The following is a 25,999-nucleotide window of genomic DNA, read 5'->3' on the forward strand; positions in this document are numbered from 1 at the left end:
TTCAATTTGCAATAGAGCAGTTCTCAGCGAAGGGGAGCTGTTGTAAGCTTTGATTTGTTATTTGTATTTTAAGCCTTCAAGTGAAAACATAAATCTTAGGAGGGCAGGCAAAGTAAAATCAGACAGAGAAGATAATGGAAGGCAATGAAAACATCGGAAAAGGAGGGAAGGCGACTTCAGCAACTTGTTTATCTTCTCCGTGCTCTGACACAGTTTGTTCTCAGGAGCGCCACTAAAACGTCTTGAGATACATCAAACTCGTCCTTCTGTTAAATATTATATCTGTGGCAAGGGGACAAGCTGGAGTGATAGGCGTGGTGTAGCTCGGCACAAACAACTCCTCCAGGAGAGAAACAGATTTTAGCTGCTATCATTCATCTGACACACGCAGAACTGCACGCACAAACACCTCGAGGAAGCCACCATTTTCCTTGTCCTTAAGCCTTCTCCCTTTGAGCTACGCCCAGGGTTGAGTACAGCTCGCTTTGTAGACATCAGTGAAAAAAGCTCATGCCTATTATTGGTATCACAAGAACTTCAAAGCAGAGAGGATTGCGTGGCCTTGATGTCAGTTTCATGAGGTTTCATGCGTGAGGTCGCTGAAGGTGTTTCTGGAGGACATGCCTGATGGCGCTTTGCTTCAGGGAGGAAACATTATACTACCGCAGCAACTTTTATCTCTTCAGGTGACTGTATGCGCTGTCTTCACTTCCTGTGTTGCCTTCAGGCACACATGCTGACTTTATAACATATTTCAAGCACCAGCAGATTTAATTATCATGCTTTGTTTGTCATGAGAGGAAACCTACATACATGTACAGCTATCATCCAAACTCAACTTGATTTAACCCTCCTGTTATGTTCGTTTCTCTGGAACAGCAATAATGTTCCTGGGTCAATTTGACCCGGGGTGTATTCAATTATCCAAAAGTGTCAGAACCCAAAATATCCCAAAACACATTTTTTAAAATCTAATTTTTAACTCCATTATTAAAGGTGACATATCATGCAAAATGGACTTTTTAATGGTTCTCTACCTGAAATATGTGTCCCTGGCATGTCTACAAACCCCCCGAGAATGAAAAAAAATCCATTCTGCCCCTGTTTTGATTTCTCCACCGTTCTGTAAATGTGTGTGAAACGAGCCGTTTCAGACTTCCGTGTTTTTGTTACGTAACAACAATATCCGGTCTGTCACGGAGTCAGAGCTCGGAGCTTGTTCAGCCCATAGACTGTATAAAATAATACTGATCCCCCCTCCGTTTTTCATTACCTGCACAAATGTGTGCTAACAAGGAGCTTAGGAGGGAGGCATGCTAGTTGTAGGCTGTCTTAATAAACACAAAGGTCGGTTTTACTCCCCACGTCTGCAGATTTGAAGATCTAGTGGATGATTTTTATTTGTCATGGAAAAGTGCTAGCGCTAGTTAGCATAGCTACATAGCTACATGTCGTAGCTGTAGTTGTTTACCAAGACACACGTCGACATACTGACAAATAAAACAACAAGAAACACTAAATCTGTGACCAATCCTTCAGAAAGGTCCTGCTGCCTTTCTGGTAGAGGTCGGTTTTACTCCCCACGTCTGCAGATTTGAAGATCTAGTGGATGATTTTTATTTACCATGGATAAGTGCTAGTGCTAGTTAGCATAGCCACATAGCTACATGTTCGTAGCTGTGTACCAAGACACACGTCTACATACTGATAAATAAAACAACAAGAAACACATAATCTGTGACCAATCCTTCAGAAAGGTCCTGCTACAGGCGCCTCTCCGTCAGGATCAGATTCTGGATCAGATTCAGAATGTTGAAGTAACGTGATCTCTGAGCAGCCGTGTATATTCAGCCAACATGTAAACATTAGATCAACGTGCTGGACAGCTGAGGGCACATCCACTTCCTGAGAGGGCGTGGTCAGAGAGAAAACAGAGTGTTCTGAGGAGGGCTGAAGAAGAGGACTTTTCAGGCATGCAGAAATCTGATTTCAAAGTGTTTTTTTGAGCATAAACTTTAAAGACATGTTTTGGGGACCTCTTAGACCAATATATATTGATGAAAAAAGCGTGATATGTCACCTTTAACCAGTTAAATCAAGATGTAGTCCATTGGTGTTCTTTAATTCTCACAGATCATGGTTCAATGAAGATAACTCTCGTTTTTCATTTAAATTAATGTTAAAACTTTTTTTGAATGTACATTGGAAAGCCCTAAATATAAATACAATAGTTTTACATGACATAGATTTCTGTATATTTTATTTTACATTTTGAATTTATTTATTTTTATGAAGTGATGTTGATAAATTAACATGCTGTCCAGATTTTTATGCTGCATTTAGCTGGTTTGGAAGACATATATTGCCCAAAATAGACATTAAAAAGGGTCAATTTGACCCGCAACACAAAAGGAGGGTTAAGTAGCACCCTTAAAGCATGAATGCAGCCTGTAGTGCTTAAAAAGACAGAAAATAAGAACAATAATGACAAAAATAGTTTTAGTTCTGCATGATAACGACAGTAGAAAACATTACATGTTAAAAAATAACAGTAAAAAGTTTAATTAGACAAAATAATAAAGCTACCAAAACAATCATAAAACTGGACCTGAGGTTTTGCAATCACTCTAAATGAAAAGCATGATTAAGAAGATATGTCTTTAATTACCCGTAGTAATACAGACAGAGCCTGCCATTTTTATATCCAGTGACAATGAACTCCACAGTTTAGGGGCATAAAAACAGATGACTCTCTTGTCGGTGCTTGTGTGAGACACATGAAGAACAATCAAAAGAGAGGCGGCAGAGGACCTCTTTGCTCTGACTGAAACATTAATTAAAGTTTTATGGACACACGCTGTCATTTTAAAGCCGTACAAACAAGTAAGACTATTTAGAAAATCAATTCTAAAAGAAACACATCGACGTTGTGCTTGGCTCTGCTAAATAAGCAGGAAAAAGAACCTTACACGCATCACATGCAACGTGCCCCCCTGTGGTCGCATCTAAAAAATGTGGGCTTGTTTGCCTAGAGCCATGAATTCCTGGTCAGCCGGCTGATATCTCAGGACACCTCAGGAGATAGCCACTATCACGCTGATCGCCTTGGGCTAAATGTAAATGATCGCTAGTTGGATACAAAACAGATAAGCCCACAGCTCTCTGTTTAAGACAGTACAATGACCTTATTTCAGTGGAATATATGCATGGACACACATATATAACAGCACAGTGTGAACTGAAGTGAGATATAAGTGGCAGAGATGGTCACACGTCACTTTTTGCATGTCAAAGTCAAGTCTCTCATGGTTTCTAATTCTGATGGATGATATAAAAATTCAATTATATCATAATAACACTGAAATATGTTACACTGTAAATGAAGAAATCTTTCCAGCCTCTTAAAGGCAGTTTAATAGTTACTTAATGAGCCAGAATTGTCAACGCCCACAAACTTTTAACCTAAACCTTCCTTTAGCTAACTTTAATCATCAGTGTAGTAGTTCTTAACGATGTTAGCCAACAGCCTAGTGGCTAGTTACTACTTTAAAAAGTATCTGAATTACTGAATCACTGCATTATAAAAGTAATCAGGGAAAATAACTGAAGCAATACTTCTTTTGCTTCAGTACTTGTTAATTCACCCTGCTTCACGGCTCGCCGGCATTTCCCGATTAGTTCTCTGAAAGCAAATAACTCAACAGTTGATAAGGGAAGCACTTTTTCTACAACATATCTTACACCACATCACATCATTAATCATTCCTGGCTAACAGATTGTGGAGCTGGTGGTAATTTAAAATCAAGCCTTGGCTGTTTGGATGTTGTGTCTCCTCCTTGGTCTGATAAGCTAACATGAGCTGCACTTGGGTCACCAGTGTTTTCAGCTCTCTGACAGCTAGTCAAGTCAACTTTATTTATATAGCACATTTAAAACAACCAGTGTTGGCCAAAGTGCTTTACAAGGTAAAAAGTACAAATTACATGAAGACAACAATAAACAACAACATAACAGGATATTAATGTCCTCTTCACGAGTAGAAGGCCAAAGAGAAGAGATGGGTCTTCAACAAAGATTTAAAACATTCAACAGTTGGGGCCGATCTTAATTGGAGTGGCAAGCCATTCCAGAGCTTGGGGGCCGCTGCTGCAAAGGCTCGGTCTCCCCGGGTTTTAAGGCGACTTTTAGGCACATCCAGGAGCAGCTGGTTTGTTGACCTCAGTGCTCGGGTTGGGTTGTGAGAATGGAGAAGATCAGCCAAGTAGGATGGTGCCAATCATGCCAAGCTAGCTTAGTGGAAGCATGTTGTTTGGCTAGATGCCTTGGGAGATTAATAATAAACAATAATAACTGGTATTTATAAAGCGCCTTTCAAGAAACCCAAGGTAGCTTCACAGGGTCAGGTAGGGAGTCTGGGGGGTAGGTGGGGATAACACTATCTAATGGGGAAAGGCGAACAGGTGCGTTTTGACAGCTTTTTAAAAACTGTCCAGGGTTTGGGCGCTGCGGATGTCGTGAGGGAGAGAGTTCCACAGAGTGGAGATACCCAGGTCCAAAGACCGGCACTCCGGGATGGAGTGTGTTGGTGGAGGAGGTCAGCCAGGTATTGGGGGGTAAGGGCATGCAGGGATTTGTAGGTCAGGAGGAGGAGTTTATAAGAGACACAGAGATTGTTTTTTTAAATGTATTAATTTATAAAGGAACCATGTACAATATTGAACTTAAGTGTCATTGATTAAGTGTACCAGAATTAGCTTAAAGGGAATTTACATCTGCAGTCCCTTGGTAGGTCACAATTAAAACATCACGTTATTGGGGCGCCTTTGGCCCAGCAGTCTAAGAGCGCGCCCCATGTACAGAGTCTATTGTCCTCATTGATGTGGTCCCAGGTTCAACTCAAAGCCTCTACCAGTTGCTGCATGTCTTCCCCCACTCTCTTCTTCCCACATTTCCCTTCTCTCTCCAGCGGTCCTATCCAATGAAAGCAACAAAAAACATCACTTATAAAACACATACACACACCCACACCCACAACCAATTAGATTAGAATGACTATTTTTGTCCTGTACCTCGGTTAGGTAAAAATATTGCTGGTATTTCGTAAACAGAAAGCTTACACCTGAATGATCATCAGCTATTGTGTGTGTTTACTGTGCATGCTAGTCTTTCTTCTAGGATGCTACTGTGCTGATGCAGGCATGACCTTGCAGCAGAGTTGGCCGATTAATGTTATGTAGTTCTCAACTATTTGATGTAAAGTAATGAGTATTGACTTCTTTTGAGATTCTGAAATTGTAATGGAGTTATAGAAACCTGTTACTTGGTAGCATAGACTGTATATACAATGGACATCATCTTGCTCAGCTTGAAGTGGGGCTAGCACAGAAACTGCTCCCCCTAGTGGCTGGCTGCAGTATATGTCAAAAATTCTGTCTCCCCCATTCATTTGATTGGGGCTGCGGTCAAACTTTAAAAAATAAATACACATGGTACGAATGTTTCTCACATCCGTATGCTGTGGTAATATGTAGTTACTATTTGACTGTTTTGTATCCAAGGCCTCTTTTTTTCTGAAAAGTTTCTTTTTCGTTAGTTATTAGAGGTTAAAAAACTGGGTTTTACAACCGGTTTTACTTTGATTGACAGCTGCCAGCTTGTAGCGAGAAACTCCGTAGAACCTCGGGATGCTAAGCTGTAGGGCGGAGCTTGTTATCGTGGAAACACACAAATTCCCTACTGCGCAGACTCTGGCTGCAGAAAATGTACATGATGTCAGCGTTCTGGAACGGGATATTTTGGCTTCAAAACCACACAATGGGAAAAGGCGGAGCGACGCTGTCCATTATATATACAGTCTATGCTTGTAGCAGGTTACTCTCAACACTGGTCAAAGCAAAGCCAATCAAACACTCCTAAGCAAACACTCACCTTTTCATGTAGCAAGCTAACATTAGATAGCTAAAGCAGCAGAGTGTTAGTGGTAAGTTAACGTGAGACAAAGCTAAACATGTTTGCTAACTTGACTGACTTTCTGGGTGCGTTTTCATGCCAGATAGAGTTTTGGTTTTGTCAATCCAACATCTTTTATTTTCATACAGCAGACGTTACAATCAGTGTTTCTTCTGTTCAGGCTCTGTGTGAAGTTATAAAAGCCAAATGGCAATGGCACTGTAGCAGCAGCAGGTGGTGGGCTAGCGATGGTGTCATCTGTGTTGTGTGCAAAAAGTTATGCTATGTTAATGTGACAAAAAGAAAATAGAAAGACAGTGAACAAGTCTGAAATCTCAGATCTAAGTCAAGTCAAGTCTAAAGTCCTATTTGTATGCATCTTAAGTGTAACTCAAGTCCAAGACTGAAAGTTGAGTCCACATCTCTGCTAGGTGTTTCCAGTTAAAGGTTTCACTAAAGGTATTAAACCATCCTGAGGGGAGCTAAGATTTTTTTGCATTTGGTCAACAATGAGAATTCATGTAGAGAGTCACTCCTGTTTTTTTTTTTTGGATGAATGGTGCGTGGGCTCTTTTTACCACAGAAATACAACTGTTACTCTATTTTAGCAGAACAAGTGTTGCAGTGCTTCACATGGTACATGCTGTGCGAGAAAAGAAGCATGCTGCCAACTGGATAAACAGCATATTTAGAGATTAATTCCTAGTTCAGTGTTTCTAGAAAGGTTTTTCAATGGAAAGGGAGCTCATTTTTGTTGGTTGAATGTAGCTGTTAGGTTGGCGGTAGCACAGGGAGTTGGGGACTCGTGTACAAAGGAGTACAGACGGCAGATGGAGAAGTAACAGTGAGAAGAGGGCCGCGCCGCCAGCAGCAGAATAGATGTACTGAGAGGCAGACGGCACCGTCTTGCTGTGAAAAATTTCCTTTGATTCTGGTTTCTAAGTGTCACTCACACACACAAACACACAGTTAACAGAGTTAAGACCAGGAACCAAGAGCGTATTGTCACGCTTATTTTAACTTGAGAAATAAACTCAGTAAAAATCTACACTCATGTGTTTGGTAGTGGTGTTTCTGTTGGGCATGCCATTTTAACAAGCAGTAATGGTTGTTGTAGCAGTCTCTTATCAGAAGCATAACAGTCCAGCTGAAAGAGAGTCGACCTCCTACAGGATAAGCACCCTCTGTCCACACTTCACAGCCACACACAGATACACTCACACACACTTCAACACTCATTGCACACAACCACAAAACCTGTGAATGATAGTTTCACATTTCTATTCATGTGCTACATAGAAATATGGATGATGTTTTTTGGACCAGTAGGAATCTGGGTTAGAGAAAGCATTTTTATTTTCAGGGAAACTGATCTAAAGTTTATTTTTGGCTATTTTATTGTGAAATAAACAAATAAAGACGTCTCTCCCAGGTAGCCTAGAAACCTGAGCCTAGAAATTTCAGACTGATTTTATTATTGTCCCAATTAAGAAGAAAATCAAATGTGTGACACGGTGCTGTAAAATAACTTATGTGGTGTGAAAGATCACATGCACATCCTTCATTTTGCTACATGCAGTCATTGAAGTGGTGCAAAAACTAGTATAGTGGTCTTGATTGTGAGATCAAATGAACATGGTGGCCAGATTCCCTGTGATGCCAAGCTTGGCAGGTAGATCAAATATTATCATCATGTTGAGAATCTGCAAATGATCATTTCACTGCTTCCTGGTTCAAGTCACAAAGACGATAGAGAGTGAAAATCCAGAGAGTGTAAATATCTGTCCACAGTTCAAGTCGAAAGACATGTTTGATGTCTCATTAGTTAGCTAACACAGCTAATGTTAGAATCCAACCACTAGCTAATATTTAGTTTTGAGCTTCACATAAATAGGCGGGTTGTAAAAAAGGGTTTTTGGTAACTCTAGATATTTACCCTCATCTTTAACACATGTAAGTAAGCCTTAGGTGAAACTCTGGGGATGTTTTTAAGCTTGCAACATAACATTGACTGCAGCTCTCTTATTACATTTTTATCAATAATGTTAGTTTCTTTAACATCTACACAAGCTAATTCAAAAATTTATAAGCTGACTATTTCTGTAGAGCTTGAATTGATTTTTTAAAGATTATTTTAACTTCATGTAAGCACAGCTTTTTATATTTTTTGTTTTTGTCAAGTGATGTTTTGGGGCATTTTTCACCTTTATTAGATTGGACAGCTGAAGAGAGATAGGAAATGTGGGAAACAGAGAGTACAGGAAGACATGCAGCAAAGGGTCATGGCCGGGAGGAATCAGCGACCACTGCAACTAGGACTACAGCCTCTATAGGCGTTTTTCGACAGGAACTTTACCCCTGAACTAGGGACTTTACCCCTGAACTTCATGCGTTTCGACTGGAGGAACCAGGGTCTAAATTTAGTCCAGGGGTAGTTAATCACCCCCCTGAAAAGCCCCTGCTTGGGGGGGTAGTACTTTTCAAAGGTCCTGGGACTTTCGGTTAAATGTAACAGTGTTTGTGGATTTAACACAGTTGTTGAAACACAGAGGGAGTTCCTGGGAATGCATACTAGTTTAGTTTTTTATTAAGATTTCAAAATATTATTTAATTTTTTTTTTTTTCCCATACGTCTCTGGCCTGATTTGCACAATCAACCTGGGACTTCAGCCCGTGGTCGAAACGCAGACAAAAATGGGGGCAAGGGAACCTTTTAGTTCCAGGGAAAGTAGTTCTGGGGGCTAAAAGAACCCTGAACTCTTGGTAGAAATGCACCTTATATGAGGCGCGCTTAAGACGCTAGGCCAACAGCTCTTCAGTGGCACAGCTTTCATCATTGGGGATAAACCTTAATCCAGTTGCTGCATCTTTTTTCTTTTTAATCATTGGGGGGGTTCCTGAAAATCTCATCCCATTTGTTGCATTGTTGAAGGACAGTGCAGGTACATAAGTTAGGTTTCTCATTCATTTTACCATTTTCACACAGACTTCACTAGACATTGCTCAAACTTACCACCTTGAGTGTGAAAATGTCTGCCGTGTGTAAATGGTCTATTGGTTGGTTAATATTGGATATTGCTGCATGCTTTAAAAGGCATGACGTTCTGCTAGTTGCACATAATCATCAGATGTGACAACCAATTAAATAAGTAATGGTTTGTTATAGTTACACTTTGTTTCAGTGTCAGAAGAAACATTACATGTTGCATCCTGTAATGCTCATGTTGAGAGATATTTCCATCCTTCATACCTTATTTTTGTCTTTTTTCCAATCCTAACTTTTCAGTTTGTCCTCAAGCTGACTCAAACATTGACGTCTGGTTGACTCAACAGAAATACATTTATCAAGTTAAAATTATAACATTTTTCACAATCAGCTTATACAGTTAAGATCCAAACAAGAGATGATGGTTATTATGTCTTTCATCCTAATCAGAGCATGAATTTGACAGCTGATTATTCCTTACATATCTGAAGTAACATCAAACTCCTCTCTGACTTTAAAACTAATGCCTCCTGACTTTACATAGCCTCAGGTTTTATGACTTTAAACACTCAATCCTTTCCCTAAGCCCAAAGTGTGAGAATCTTGGCTGTTGCCTGGCAGCGTACGCAGCAGTGGATACTCTGGAGTATATGAAGGTCCATAGCACTTTTGAATGAATGATTGTACCTTCATGAAAGGTTTCTGTAAGGGGTCGAGAATCTATATATCTTCAGAAAGAGAAGGTTGGAGTTAAAAGAGAGGCCTGGGACTATAGGATGAGAGCTTTCCTTTTCTCTTTGTATAAGAAGAATTTCTACTCGGTGTGAACCAACAGAGGAACTTCCTTTATTTATTCTTGAACACAGAATGCTCCTTATGCAGTTTTTAAAGCACTGCATTTTATTTTTTCTCTCAAGGTTAATGAAACATTTCAATTTAGCAGTTTTTCTCAAAGTAATTTGAAGAGATCATTTTCGTTTCAAGTGCCAATTGTCTGTTTCATGCGGAAGGAAAGCACCAAATAAACAAACAGATATCTTAACAAAGTCATGTCTTTTGAAACTGCAGATGAATAATCCATTTTACACTTTCTTTGTAGCACTCCTCAGAAAAACATTCAGATGTTTACGATGCATGTTTAAATCAGTTCACCAGCTTGAGGATAAGCAATCTACCGGTTATCGTCCCACAATGACAAAGCCTCTGGAAGCGGTGACTAATTTTGGAGGGCGTCCAGTTTAACCAGCCGTTAGCAATAAAGGGTTTCAAGAATTTATTTTACGCTCACCGGTCATTATGTACAGTCCCAACAGCAATTTTGGGAAAAAGTTGAGCCTATGAGACTGCTTCCAAGACTGTTAGCTGCCCAAGCTTGAGTCAAACTTGAGTCCTAATATGTCACTGGAATAGAAATGATGCATTTGGACTCAGGAGGGACTTTTATTATTACTATATTATTATTATTAGTAGTAGTAGTAGTAGTAGTAGTAGTAGAAGTAGTAGTAGTAGTAGTAGTAGCATTATTATTATTATTATTTGATTTATTTATTTTTAATTACTACTACTTCTAATAATAATACTACTAGTATAATAGTAATAACAATAATAATAATTATTAGAATAACAACAATAATTATTATTATAATTATAATAATTTGGCTTTTGGTATAAGATCCTAATGTTTTTGTCTTTTTCGAGCAATGGCTGGCTTGTGTGTTTGCATGCACATTCACATGCATATTAACTAACAGTTCCTGCCAGGATGCTTCAAAAGTGCCACAAGCAGTGTATTTTGCTTTCAAAGATTTTACTACAAATGCAACTAAGAGCATAGCAGTATGTTGGATATGTAAAAGGAACACTGAGGAGAACACAGAGATAACTTCAAACAGACATCTGTTCAGGATGAACTTGGGGAAGTCAGTGAGATGCTGAAATTACTTGAAAATTTAGAAAGTTTCTAGCCAAGTTGTTTAGTTAAAATTCTAAATAACTTATGCAAGTACTTTTTGGAGTTTTTTTTTTTTTTTTTTAGCCAGAACAGCCTCATTGAGATTAAAAATCTCTTTTACAAGAGTGTCCTTGCTAAGATCAGCAGCAGCAAATTCCACAAAGTTACAGACATACAACACATTTTCAAACATAGATCAACATATCCACATAACAGGAAGTCATTGGTCAATGCATCTACAACCTTCCTCCCAATGCCTTCAATCTACTTTTAAAAAGAGCCCAGCTGTTTTAGACCCAAATCCTCCTGCAGCAGATTCCAGGCTGCAGGAGCAGTGTACCTGAAACTCTTTCTCTCTTTCTCAAGACGCACTCTAGGGACAGAAAGCAAAAATAAGTTTTGTGACTGGGTCACAGAGTGGAGACTGTATCTTCCAGCATTTTTCATATTTACAATATTACATAGATTAAAGGAAGCAAGTTAGAAACAAAGTAAGTTCCTCCAAATAAGGATATGCTGATTTAGTCTACGGTTGAAGGATGCAGGCTAGCCAACTCGAGCACACACGGAGCAGTAATGAGTTAGAAACTTAAGATTTGTAATGAACCTCAAAGCTTGATGGTGAACACTTTCCAGAGAGTGAAGATGTTGAGATGATGCATGCATATGTAAAACAGTACCATAATCAATCAGGCGCTTTTATTTGAAGCAAAAGAAAACACTAATTTCTGGCATAAAATCCCGGCAGAAACTTCTACTTCTTTATGAGTTGCTGAATGAGAAGCTTAAAAGACGATTAATCATCGATTAAGAACCCCAGGTATTTAGGAGACACAGACTCAATCACATCACCCTGCGACTTAGTAATTTATATAAGTTTGTCAGACACGTTGAGTGTTCCCACTGCAGCAGAAACAATGAGTCTGTCTGCACATCAAGAGATCTGAGGTGCACATTTATGCAAAAATCCCAGTCTGTAACATCATTGATAATTTAACTCTCCAGGATCAGTCAGACTGATGTTCATGAATGAAATCAATCAATCAATCTTTATTTATATAGCGCCAAATCACAACACACATTCTCTGAAGACTCTTTACAAACAGAGCAGGTCTAGACCATACTCTATGTTCAAGGTTCATTTTATTGTCATTCGGTCACATTTAAAAACATGAAGGAACGAAACACATTACTCAGGTCCAGCAGCATACAGAATAGATAACTAGCTAAAAGTAGACTCTACAAATAAAGAAATAAATACATAACCAATCAAGCATACAGTAAGTAAATATAAAAATGTAGTTTAAAACCAGCGGGAAAGCACTACGTGTGCATGCAGTCACAGTGGTAAAGTAAAGTGCAGAGAACAGACCTAAAGAGAGTTCACAAGATATGAATATTTTTATAAAACTGTATTTTATTATATTTTATTGTATTTTATATTTAAATTTTAGATATTTAAAGGCTGGAAGAGAGAAACAGCATCTTGTTTTTCCTGTATGTCTCGTATATACAGTGAAAATTGACAATAAAAACCTTTGAATCTTGATTCTTGAATCTTATTATTAACAAAGACCCAACATCAAGACAGGATAAGATCCAGTCCCATCTTACAGATAGGACTAAGTCTGATCTCATCTTCATCCACCATGAGCAGAGCACTTTGCAGCTTTTAGCAAGTTACAGCAGCAAACTTCATTTAACAGGCAGAAACCTTGAGCACAACCAGACTCATGTTAGACACACATCTGCTGAGACTGAGTTGGGGTGGGAAAGAGGGATAGAGGAGATGAAGAGAGAGAGAGACATGATAGGAATGAGACGGATAGTAGTTGCAGCATCTTGAGTCTGGCAGGTTCCACAGGAGCAGGCCGTCTACGGCAACGAATCAGAGGAACCTATGAGACAAGGGAGCTCAGGGACTCCAGGAAGGTCTAGGGTTAGTATATGCATTTTCTGCACATCCAAAAGATCCCACAGTGGAGTTAAACAGCAGTCCTCTTAAGAAATCCTTGGACTTGACTTGGATTCTTCTCTGGTGACTTGATCACAGGGGATTTGAGACAGGTTTAGGGATTCGGCTGCAGCTTTGACATATATGCAGATGTATGTTTTTAGAGATAAATGAAAAGTTAGAAAATGTCTTCAGAAAGAAGCCAATTCACTCTAGAATTTCCTTAAAGTGGATACATTCTGCCTCGTTTATTTTCCTGGACTTCTTTCCCACACACTAAAAGAGCCTCTCAAAATGCTTCTTGATATCATGACTTGCAGCACAAACTGAAACCACGACAACACGATCGCCTGCAGATTATGTTGTCCAAAATAGAATCTTTTTAAAGAGTTTAGCTTGTACGCTATTTTTATTAAAAGAGGAGGCCTGCTGCGAGAGTCAAGGAAGAGTGAAGAAGAGCTACAAGATGATGTCACACAGTGATTTCATGGCCATGAAACCAAAACAGTGAACAAAGTGCAGCATGTTATTCACTGGCATGAAACTTAAAAAACAGTGTGACATAGACCAACAACACACACCTTCTTACTCTGCATTAAAAGTTACATGCACTTTGATTTTAACCCTTTGTGATTACAAAAATAACCCCGTCTTCCTGGACAGCTGTCGGTGATTATTCCACAAAGATCCTACATCACAAGCCAGCATCAAAACTCTGGCATCAAAGTTTCTCTCTCCAGATTTCTCAGAGTGTCCTGATCCTTGAACATTTTTTGCAGAGAAACTCTGATCCCTAATTGGTTCAAAAAAACCCTTGTGGTGAGTTTTTGTTGGGAAAGCCTTTGAAAGAGGGTGTAAAGTGAATTTAGCTCTATTGAGGATGATTTCAAAGCTGCTTTTTTTCCGTGTGGTCAGCACATGTGAGAGGTCTTTTATCCTTCTCAAAGGCTGGAGGAATGAGACAGTCTGAAGCCCACTGACTCCAAACCCCATTGTTTGTGCACAGCTCCTCACCGAGGTCACACTGACGCACTGGTACACGCACGAAACCATGCACAAACAAACAAACACACACACACACACACACACACACACACACACACACACACACACACACACACACACACACACACACACACACACACACACACACACACACTAAGATTTAAGGCAGCTTATGCTGTATTTACTATCAAGGGGATAAAAGCCAAGGTTGCAGTGAAGTTGGCATAGAAAATGTGTGTGTGTGTGTGTGTATGTTTGCGTGGGTGTATATGTGCGACTCTGTATTTGCACCAGCTAAATGGAGCCCAAACTTGGCCTGCAGGCTTTTTGGAGGCTACATGAGCTCTGATTATATTAGCTGTCTCCTCACCTCAGCATGTTGTAGCTGTGTCTGCCAAACCAGAAAGTGCTGAACTTTTCACCTCTGCTGCATTTTGACACCATGCTAGTGTACCATGCTAACACCAAGAGAGGTGAAGCTGAGAATTTGCTTTGCTGTGTAGGTGGAGGGCAACAGCTCCACTGTTTATGATACTATATATGATTCTTTAATTGATCTGGAAAGGAGACATTTTTATTTTATCTCTTATTTAAAGCTGGGGTTGGTAGTCAGACCAGGGGTACTCAAATACAGATCTTAAAGGGCCAAAAATATTTTTTTCAATGATCCAAAGGTCCATTTAATGAGGTCAGCCAGACCATATGCAATAATACTGTAATATTCAAAACAAAATGTCCCTTCCGTTCAAAATAACAACAAAAATCACTACAGTTGTGCTCATAAGTTTACATACCCTGGCAGAATTTGTGATTGTTTTGGCCATTTTTCAGAGAATATGAAAGATAAGAGAAAAAAAAAATTCACTCATGGTTAGTGGTTGGGTGAAGCAAATTATTATCAAACAACAGTGTTTACTCTTTTTATACCATAATGACAACAGAACCTACCCAAGAAATCATACATTCTGCCAGGGTGTGTGTACTTATGAGCACAACTGTAAATGTTGTTGTGTGTTTTGGTGTCATAGATGTGTCAAGAGTCCTGCTTGCAGCTTGATATGATGATTTCAGTGCATTTATTTTGTAGTTCTTACCTCTGAATTCTGAGGAAATGCCTCTTCAAAATTCCTATGCTGCATCTTATAATGCCGTTTCAAATATGAAATCTTCAGCACAGCTATTGTCTCCTGGCATATTAAGCACATGGGTCTTGTGGTGTTTGGAGGGTGAGTGAATGCAAAAGTTTCACTCCATTTTTCTTTCAGTCGCTGATTTTCACCGCCCACTTTTCTTTGAGCAGCAAACTTTGAACACACTGTTTTCGTGCATTCTAGGGTCCTACAGCTGGCAAAGTGCCAATATGTGAACTGCTCCAAAAACAAAAGTGAAAGTTAAAAATTGCACTCGCAGCAGTGAACTCAGTGACAGCCTGTCTGTGAATCGTTAACATGGAGACAAGTCCAGGTAAACACGCGGTGACCCGACCAAAACACAGAGTGAAGGAATAACAGTTCGGGGGCCACAAATAGACGGCCCTATTGAGGGCCTCTGGGTTAGACGGAGTCCTGAGGACATGCTACACTCAAATTCATGCTAGTTTTCACCGACTACCAACCCAAGCTTTAAGCGTTAAATCACGGATTAGCATCTCCTTTATTTACTTACAAAGTGATTTAAATAAGCATTCCTGCTGAGTTTGACCCCCATAATGACAGAGGTGAAGTGCTACCTTATTTGCGCTTATAAAAAGCCTTTATTTCTCCAGCATTTACATGACTCTAGAGAACAAACCGCTTTAAAGTCATTCTCAGAAGAGCTAATTGAGATTTCCTTTCCCACAGCCTACACACAGTGTTTGCTTATGTAGTCCTCCACCTCTGCATTTCCTCCAACAAGTACAGCACAAACACTCACACAATTAGTTTAGCACTCACAGGATTGCCATGCATATTTGTGCATTGTTCCAACACAGAAAGACAGAGACAAAAAAATATCCTCCTGTCCTTTTATTTGAGTTGTACAATGTTCCCTCATCATTTCCTTTCATTATCACAATGGTTTTGTTTTTTTACTGTGCAGGTGGGCAAATCAGCCACACAAAGCAGCATCCTCCCTGTCTGCTTGTTAAAGTGGGAGCAATTAAGTAGCTCTATTAGCCTGGTGCTAACAAGACCATTTACTCTGCAAACCTTCCCTTATTAACACTCATTAGCTTCCATGCTACATTGTCTGTATGATGTGCTTCTTTAAATAAAGATGGAAGGAAATAAGTTCTATAAAGGGAAACCTGAGCTACAGAGTAGACGACAGATTAGACATAGAAAGGTACCTTGTGTATTATTTTCTAGAGGATTCTGTAGATATTCTATAATGAATGTGAAGCTAACATAAAGTTTGCACAATGAAATATAATTAAAACACTTTTGCATTATTACAGTTTAACAGTAATTGCCCTCTTTGGTCTCAGACTTGCATCAAATCCTTTACTTTTTAGTCCCTATGGAGAATTGATCTTAGGAGACGCTACATCACATGAATACACAGGTGCAGATAAATCCAATAACAGTCGTGTTTCCACAGAGATTTCCATAAGTTGTTATCTTCACACAATTATTTAATTAGCAGGACACTCAATAAGTTCAGCTACTTATAACTGCCAATGAGAGGGTTTGCATTCAGGAATAAAAACATGTTTGTGTTATCATCCATTTCTGCAGGTGGTAACAAGCTGAAGGGACAGCAGTTCCGTCTGGACTGGGCCTGGATCTCTCTGGAGAAAGAGTACTTTGTTGTAGACGAAGACGATAAGTTCTTGGAAGTGGTGCTCAGACGGAGAGGCTACCTGGGAGAAACATCCTTCATCGGTGAGTCTGTTATTTCTTCTGTTTCTACTCTCTGATCAAAGAGGACATACTTTGTGTCTTCAGCAACACTGGGAGGCAACTACTGGATGAAGGATTCCCCAAAACAATAGAGACTTGATAGATCCTAAGTTATTTTGACTTCTCCTCTGGTGCCACAGTGAAGGTCACTTTTTTTCTGTTGTCAGCGGGACTCTTTGAAGCCTTCCTAAACAGTAAATGATGATGGATTAGCCTGAAACTATCCTTAATTCTTATCCAGCTTTGTTGTTTTGTCAAATGAGGAATTTGTGCACAGTTTACTTTCTGGACCAGATACTTGAAAAACTTTTTACAAGCCAATCAGTCACAGCTATAGCCTGCACTTTGTATTAGGATAACTTGCACATGTTAGCATGCTAATGAGCTAAAAGAACATGTTTACCGTGGTGAAATCTCTAACTTCACACATTAGTATTAAAGCATAAACCTACCAGATATCTTGTAATCATAGAACACACATTAAAGGTGACATATCACGCTTTTTTCATCAATATATATTGGTCTAAGAGGTCCCCAAAACATGTCTTTAAAGTTTATGCTCAAAAAAACACTTTGAAATCAGATTTTGGCATGCTGGAAAAACACTCTTCTTCAGCCCTGTTCAGAACAGTCTGTTTTCTCTCTGACCACGCCCCCTCAGGAAGTGGATGTGGCCTCGGCTGTTCAGCACGTTGATCTAATGTTTACATGTTGGCTGAATATGTATCACAGACCCGCATTACTTCAACCCTCTGAATTTGATCCAGAATCTGATCCTGACGGAGAGGCGCCTGCAGCAGGACCTTTCTGAAGGATTGGTTACAGGTTACATCATCCACTAGATCTTCAAATCTGCAGACGTGGGGAGTAAAACCGACCTTTGTGTTTATTAAGATACAAAAGATGGTCAAAAGCCATGACAAACAAATTAGTCCTAAGATGCTTTTTAAAAGTCTCAATGGAAATAGCTCAGCACACTTGGGGCGGAAGATTGTTCCACAGAGTTTGAGCCCAAATGCTGAAAGGCAAGGTCACCTTGAGTTTTTAGCCTCAGCAAGCAGATCCTGGTCTGAGGATCTGAGGGGTCTACTGAGGATGCAAGGGTGGAGCAGGTCGGAGATATATGAGGGTGCTTGATGATGGATAGCTTTACATGTTAATATGAAGATCTTAAACTGTGTTCTGAATTTGATTGGCAGCCGATGTAAGGAGAATAGGATGGGGGTGATGTGGGTTATTTTACTGGACTTGGTTATCAGATTTATTGAGGCTGGTGAAAAGAGAATTGCAGTAGTCGAGCTGTGAGGAAATAAAAGCATGAACCAGCATCTCTAACTCTGTGTGAGACAAGGGATTTAATTTTAGCTATGTTTCTTAGGTGGAAGAAGCATAGTCCATGCTAGCAATTAGCTCAAGGAAGAAGCGCTGTGAGCATGCTGCAATCTAGTCTTGCTTTTGTCTCTTAGACCAAAACGTCTCATAGTGTGTGCTTTATATCAGTATTCATTGAATCTTACATCTTACTTTACCTTGCAAATATATTTTTTTAAGATCTACATTTTACTTTCTGTGCAAAACAAGCATAAAGGAAAACCTGCACATCAGAAAATAACACCACCATGTTGTTGAATTCAGGTAACATAACCCTCTTTTTTTGTAGGTGCCTATTCTGTTATAGTTAACATGGTATTGCCATCCCTCTGCAGAGCTTTATATGCTTTCCATTTATGTGTAGTGCTGCTTTCAATACACAAATGTCAACCAAACACAGTCTTTGAAAGTCCTAGCCAAAAGCAGTTGCAACATTTTCTCTCAGCTTCTCTTTAAACAGATTTATCCTCTAAGCTGAAGTAATTTTGTTTGGCCTTGAGCAATTTTAGAATTCGTAAAAGTTTTTTATTTTTTTAGAGCTTGAGGAGAGTAGATGAGATGGCTGGAAGGTCAGTGTAGAGTTTTGTGCAGGGGATTTAACTCTTTATTTACAAGCACAGAGATGAGTAAAATATCCAGAGAAGTGTTTGTGCTGCAAGAATCCTTGTGAAGCAACATTCCTCTCCCTCCTGATGTTTACCGTACAGCTTTATTTATCACAGTGAAGACATGATATATACATACAAGTATGTAAAAGGCAATGAAGCGGCATATCAATAATCTGGGTCATAAAATATTCACAAACACTGAGAGCGTAAATACTGCTTCAGCAACTGAGGTTGGATAAAGACGGTTATAAAATAACATCAATGAAATCACAAGCGTCCCAATTACCTGACTTGTCAGACATCCATCATCTGCTGGTCTCCATAAAGCAAAGCTGTCTCTGAATGAATCCTGATCATTCTGCTCCTGTTTGATTTGGAGGCTGTGACGCATCGAGCAGACAGTCAGTCATTCAGCAGTCTGCTGCCATATGCTTTGACTGCATGTGTTACCTGTTTGAGTTTCTCTAGTTGTTCCTTCCAAGGCAAGGCAAGGCAAGGCAAGGCAAGGCAAGGCAAGGCAAGGCAAGGCAAGGCAAGGCAAGGCAAGGCAAGGCAAGGCAAGGCAAGGCAAGGCAAGGCAAGGCAAGGCAAGGCAAGGCAAGGCAACTTCATATGTATCGTGCATTTCACACACGAGGGCAACTCAATAACTCAATGTGCTTTACATTAAAACATTAAAAGCATTGGAAATATTCAGACAAGCATGAAAGAGCACAATTAAAATGAAAAATATAATAAAACAGAAAAGAAAAGGAAAATTAGAATATATTAAAAATGACATTAAAATTTGAATTTAACTCTGTAAGCCCTAAGAAAAAGTCACATTGAAGGCCTTAAGGCAGCCAAAAGAGGGGCGTTGCTTTAAATTGATATAAATATGTCATATATTGATGGATCATTCAATTTTTTTTTTTATCTTTTAATTAACTTCAGGATTAATGTGACATACTGAATATTCACTAATATTATAATTAACCCTTTATTTATCACGTGTTACAGTGCCAGACAGGGGAATTTAGGGGATGAAAAAACACTAAAAATGGATTAGCTCCTGCATAATACAATGAAAACTGGATTTTCTTTTAGTCAACACATTTTGACATTTGTTGATGACTTACAACAACACTTATTTTATGACTGCATTAATTTTCATGCGATGTCATATGTTTAAAAAAGTCACATTGAAGGCCTTAAGGCGTCCAAAAATGGGCATTGCTTTAAACTGATATAGATATGTCATACACTGATGGATCATTCAAATTTTTTTAAAATCTTTTAATTAACTTCAGTATTAATGTGATATGCTGAATATTCACTAATATTATAATTAACCCTTTATTTACCACGTGTTACAGTGCCAGAGAGGGGAATTTAGGGGATGAAAAAACACTAAAAATGGATTAGCTTGGGCGTGGACTTAGCCTAATGGTTAAGTTGCACGCCCATATAGTGGGTGGCCCGGGTTTGTATCCAGCCTGCAACCTCTTTCCTGCATGTCATTCCCCCACTCTCTCCCAGTTTCCTACACTATCCACTGTCCTCTCCTCTATAAAATGAAGGTGTAAAAGCCCCTAAAAATATAAGTTTAAAAAAGAAATAAATAAAAAATGGATTAGCTCCTGCATAATGTAATGAAAACTGGATTTTTTTTTTAGTCAAAACATTTTGACATTTGTTGATGACTCACACCAACACTTATTTTCTGACTGCATTTATTTTCATGCAATGTCATATGTTTAAAAAAGTCACGTTGAAGGCTTCAAGATGACCAAAACAAATTCACTGTCTTTAATATCATGCCTCAAGATTAGAAAAAACCACCAAAACACAACAGGTGAATATTGAGAATGACCAAAAATGGGCTTAGGCTTACAGAGGGTTAAAGCAAGTTAAAATAAGCTAAGATAGGAAGGCAGTGGCAAATAAAAAAAGTCTTTATCTTTGATTTAAAAGAGGTGAGAGTTGGAGCGGACCTGCAGCTTTCACAGAGTGTGTTCCAGATATGTGGTGCATATTGACTAAACTCTGCTTCACCATTTTTTCGTTCTGACTCTCAGGACTGAAAGCAGACCAGTACCTGATGACCTCAGAGGTTCAGATGGTTCATACAGTAGCAGCAGATCAGACCATAAACCATTCAGTGCTTTATAAACCATCAGCATGATTTTAAAGTCTATTCTCTGACAGACAGGAAGCCAGTGTAGAGATCTAAGAACTGGAGTGATGTGGTCTACTTTTTTGGTCCTTGTTAGGACTCGAGCAGCAGCATTCTGTATGAGCTGCAGCCGTCTGATGGACTTTTTAGGGAGTCCTGTAAAGACCCCGTTACAGTAGTCTAGTCTGCTAAAGATAAATGCATGGACCAGTTTTTCTGCATCCTGCTGAGACATAAGTCCTTTAATCCTTGATATAATCTTAAGGTGATAGTAGGCTGACTTTGTAATTGTCTTAATGTGGCTGCTGAAATTAAGGTCCTAGACTATGACTACACCAAGGTTGTTGTTGTGGTTTTCACAGATGTGTCTGCAGCGTGGAGCACATTTTAGACAACTGACAGAAACAAAGTGAGTTAAAACATCAGACTGTGGTCTCATTTTGGGATTTTTTTTAAAGAATAGAAAGTTAGAGCTGAAATTCAGCTCGTCATTAATCATAGGCTTAAGGTCGCTCATGAATACCTAATCTTATAGCTCTCAAGCTAAATTAGGCTTTAAAATGCCTCATCACAGCAGATTATAGTTGCCTTGGCCTAGTAAACTTAAAACAAGTGAATCATCAACAAATATTAAAATTAATCAAGCATAATTTTAGTTGCAACACCCATGATCCGTTTTAAAAACCATAGAGCTGGAAAAGAACACGTTGCATGCTCTGTGCTGATCCAATTTCAATTCTATCCAGCTACACCAACATCTTGGCCTGGGTTTTTTTAATAGCTCTCTGACCAGCAGATGGAGGAGATTTTGTGTTGCAAACAACAACCCGGCGTGTTTTTTGTGCTCATGTCTGAGTGGTTGTGCAGGTTTTAAGGTTAAAAGGATGATGATGTTGTCCCTGAACGCTCCTCTTAGCCCTGACTTTGTCATGCTTCAGCTTGTTCGCTGTGGGACAGGCGAGCAGCCGTAAGCAGCTTTTGCTCTCTTCCACCTCTCATCATTATTCTGATCCTTGTTAATCGCTGGGTCAGGTGTTGTCATCACAGTGAAACAGTTTATGAAAGCTTTAAGACTTATCTACCTGTGTGTGTGTGTGTGTGTGTGTGTGTGTGTGTGTGTGTGTGTGTGTGTGTGTATGTGTGTGCCTGTATGTGTGCATGTGAGTTTGTGTGTGATTCCTCTCTGGAAGCTTTTGAGTGGATCTCTCGGGCACACATGAAAGCTTGCGTTCTGACTCTCATCTCTTTGCACAGTTGGTGTGTGAGCACCTGATTATCTCTGACCACCAGCATGACACACACACGCAGACACTTTCAAGTCCTCTTTTTGACTGAACGCCAAACATGGTATGTTGATGCTGCACTTATAATGCATAAAATGAAGGTGCTTCTGATCCTAAAGGCTGACATAGGGACAACATGTTAATGAGGCAGCTTAATGCAAAGGAGCAGGGATTTAAAAAGATCAAAGAGAAGAAACATTTACCCCAAAAAAATTGTATCTTGTACAAAAAGGACTAAATGTCTTGAACACTTATATCTGTACAGGTATTTGCTACATGCTTCCATGAACGCATTTCTGTGCATCCATGTCTATAAGTCCAGCGTGACTGTGCTCAGACCTTGATGATGAAATATGGTCTAGTTTAGAGCAACATGGATTGAAAAACAGAAACTGATCAAAGTCTAATAACTTTCATAGATTTCAATTTGCTGGGCGGGTGCACAGAAGAATGGAGCGAATGAACCAATAATAAGTGTGGCGACACGCTCAAGGTGGACATCATAAAAGCAGCAACATCACACGATGGAATGCAATCCAATGTATTGGATCGCCACAACAACAATGATGGCTTTGACTGATGTCAAAGTTAAAATAAAGTCATTTAAAGGATTTAGCTTGGATCGCTGGGAAGACAAACATCTCTCATCTCTGCTATTATCTCAGAGGAAGATAAGCTACAAAGGCAACTTTCAACAAACAGATAATATGATATCATATGACTTTCAAAAAATGTCTGAATTCATCAACAGTGATGTCACCGTACACTCAATATCTTGATGCCCTGCAGGATCCACAGAAGCTTTTCACTCTTGCTTGTTTTGAGGGTTTTAGGACCTCAGCCAGGTCTTCAGCTGTGAAATACGGTCGGTACCGGCTTGTTTGTCACATTTAACTGTTTTTTTAACCGTAAAATATTGTTGGCTGTCAAGGCTGTCTGTGTCAAGATTGTATTAGATAATTGAAACGTTTATAAGATATCAGAAGAAGGGGTACTGTTGGCATAGTGGTTTAAGCGTGCACCCCATATACAGAGACACAGTCCTTGTTGCAGCAATCACAGGTTTGACTCCAGGCTTCGCTCATTTGCTGCATGTCTTCCCCCTCTCTCTACTCCCCAATTTCCCTTCTCGCTTCAGCTGTCCTATCAAATAAAGGCAAATATGCACAAAAATGTGTATTCAAGAAAATCTGAAGAAGTTAGAAATGCCCATCACAGCATTTAAAAAAATCTACTGTCAAAAGTTCAGAGAAACTGAAAAACTAAAATCATACTCTCATATTTAAGACAGCTAGCTCTGCAATTGTCTTCTGCCTACTAAAATAAGTAGAGCTGTCAGCCTGAACGCATTCATCAAAATGTAGTGTAAGTTAGAAATAAATGTACTACATTTTTTTAGGAATCCTGTTCCTATTTGTGTCCCTTTCTGCACACCTAAAGCCAATAATAAGTCAATAATAATAAATGCACTTTGTAAAAATATCAGCTAAAGCACTTTGAGTTTGAGATGCCACCGATCAGTGAAGCATACAGGTGCAGCTGATGTCAGCAGGTAACCACATACCAGAAGCCAGCAGAGCTCTATTCTTAGTGTGTGAATCAGCACAGACCTGTGGCTTGAATCTAAGGGATCCTCATCCTGTGTAACAGAGTTATCATTTAAAGATATATACAAAAATAAAACTGTGTTTCATAGATTATGCACCTTGAAGTTGTCTCCCACCTTTAAGCCATGGTTTTGGGCCGCCTTGATGTAGCAGTGCAGAATTTATTGAATAATAAATCTAAAAGTTGAGATCATGAAGTATTTTTCATTGCATTGGATTCCCAAATGAAGGCACTCTTCAGAGTTGCTTTACATCATTAAAATAGACTTAAAAACTTTTGACAGCCCTGAAAATAAGAATATGATATAGTAGAATATGATAAAACATAACATGATGCAAAAGGATAAGAGACATCACAGTTATATGATGATATGGGACATGTCAGGATATGATACAGGATGATGCATTAATATTCAATGCATTACTACATGTTAGGACCATACAGTTTAATAGGATAGGATTGGATAGGATCAGATATGATGTATCACAATATATAATAGTAATAATACATTTAATATATATAGCACCTTTCATAACACAGTTACAAAGTGCTTTACACCAAAGGTACAAATGCACACATTCAGATTAAAAGCATAGAAAAAAACATTAGGTGTAGGACCAGAAATATTAAAAGTGCAAGATATAATACAGTCAGGTTGTGCTGGAATACAAATAAGTAAAACACTTGAGACAATAAAACAATCAAAAAGTTAAACTGGATTCACAATAAAACTAATTTAAATCTAAAATAACAATAAGATTAAAAACAGGAAATCAGAAAATGCACTCTAAAAAGGCCTTTCTTTCAAAGAAGGTTTTGAGGAGTGATTTGAAAGAAGGTATTGATTGGCTAATGTGGCCGCACACAAAGCCTATGGTGATTCCACAGTCAATACTCCTAGCCTCAGTTAGACAATCAATTTGAGAGGAGTATAGACCCACTAAGATAAAGATAGAACTGATATAAAACTCTAAAAAATATGATACTAGAAGATATGAGGCATTACAATGCATACCACAGTGTGATATGAGATGGTATGATACAGCACAATGCTGCACTAGCCGGATCAACAGTACTATACAGACAAACACATACCAATCACAACTACCAACGGGCACACCATACATATTCTACATCATTACAGCCATCTCCATCACTTTGAATCAAGTTTAACAAGGACTACAACTCAGTCCAGCCAGTATAAAAACCCTCAAGTAGCCCTACATTCAAAATTCAGCACTTAATCTTCAGAGTTATTGTTTCATTGTTAGTCATGCCCTCAAAATGAACCAAACAATTAACAGCATTGTTTTACTAATGCATTTCCTTTCAATGTGCCACAGTGAGTGTGAGGGGCTAATGGAGGTTATGTGCCGGTGGTAACAAAGATCAATGAATAATAGGAAACTGAGCTGTAGTCAAAAAGACAATTAATGAGAAAAAAACAACAACCAGTAAATATGAAAGGGAAAGGAGGTGAAGAAAAGTCAAAGGAACAAACTAACCCTCCTGGTATTCCTGGCTGAAGTAAACTCTGTTCATGCAGAAAGATAGATTTAAGGATTACATTAGATTGGAAAGGAAGTGTGTAAGGGATGGGCAGGCAGTGGGATAGACACCCAGTGGTTTTTGGCAGAGGTCTGCTGCCATTGCAAAAGGTTAGCTAATGAAAGCTGCTATGGTGCGAGGCCATGCTGGAGGAGAGCTGTTATCCATGTCCATCACAACAGGAAGTACAGGTAGAGAGGATCAGTGAAGGAGGAACACAGAGATAAGATCAAGGTTCAAAGACGCCCCCGCAGAGCAGAGCTCCGGCTGAACGGGGATGGAAAGCATGGGGGGATCAGGTTGGATGCTCCACTACTGTTTTCAAGAATTACACCTCACTTCTTCACAACACAGTCAAGGCACAGCTACAATACCATACCCCAGCTTATTTCTTCATGGGTGTTTGCCCTTCTCCTCCTACTGTGTCTTTTTCTAATTGAGTTCTGTCAATTTTTCTTGACTTCAATGTGCGATGTAGTCCACTTAACCCATATCACCTGCTTCTATTTCTCAACCTCTATATATACCATCATGGAGAGCTGCATCTGATCTGCTTTTCCAACAGCGGCTAACAAGAGAAACACACTACAACAACCAAGGTTTCCATTTGGAGTTACAAGCTGCAAACTCAGGAATAATGCAGATTCAAAAAAATGTAAAAAAGTCCCCAAATATTTACAGAAACAGAAACGTATTGC

At 39.2% G+C, this 25,999-nt stretch overlaps 1 protein-coding gene across 1 annotated transcript in view; it reads left to right on the plus strand.

Moving 5' to 3' along the window:
- The window catches only part of frem2a (FRAS1 related extracellular matrix 2a), a 90,257-nt gene that overhangs the window by 16,025 nt on the left and 48,233 nt on the right, over window positions 1–25,999 (plus strand). The window contains exon 3 of the mRNA XM_034682840.1: window positions 16,564–16,710. Coding sequence (XP_034538731.1) covers window positions 16,564–16,710 — 147 coding nt within the window. The remainder of the gene's footprint in view (window positions 1–16,563; window positions 16,711–25,999) is intronic.

The sequence above is a fragment of the Notolabrus celidotus genome, chromosome 5, assembly GCF_009762535.1.
Source record: "Notolabrus celidotus isolate fNotCel1 chromosome 5, fNotCel1.pri, whole genome shotgun sequence".
NCBI classification, from domain to species: Eukaryota; Metazoa; Chordata; class Actinopteri; order Labriformes; family Labridae; genus Notolabrus; species Notolabrus celidotus.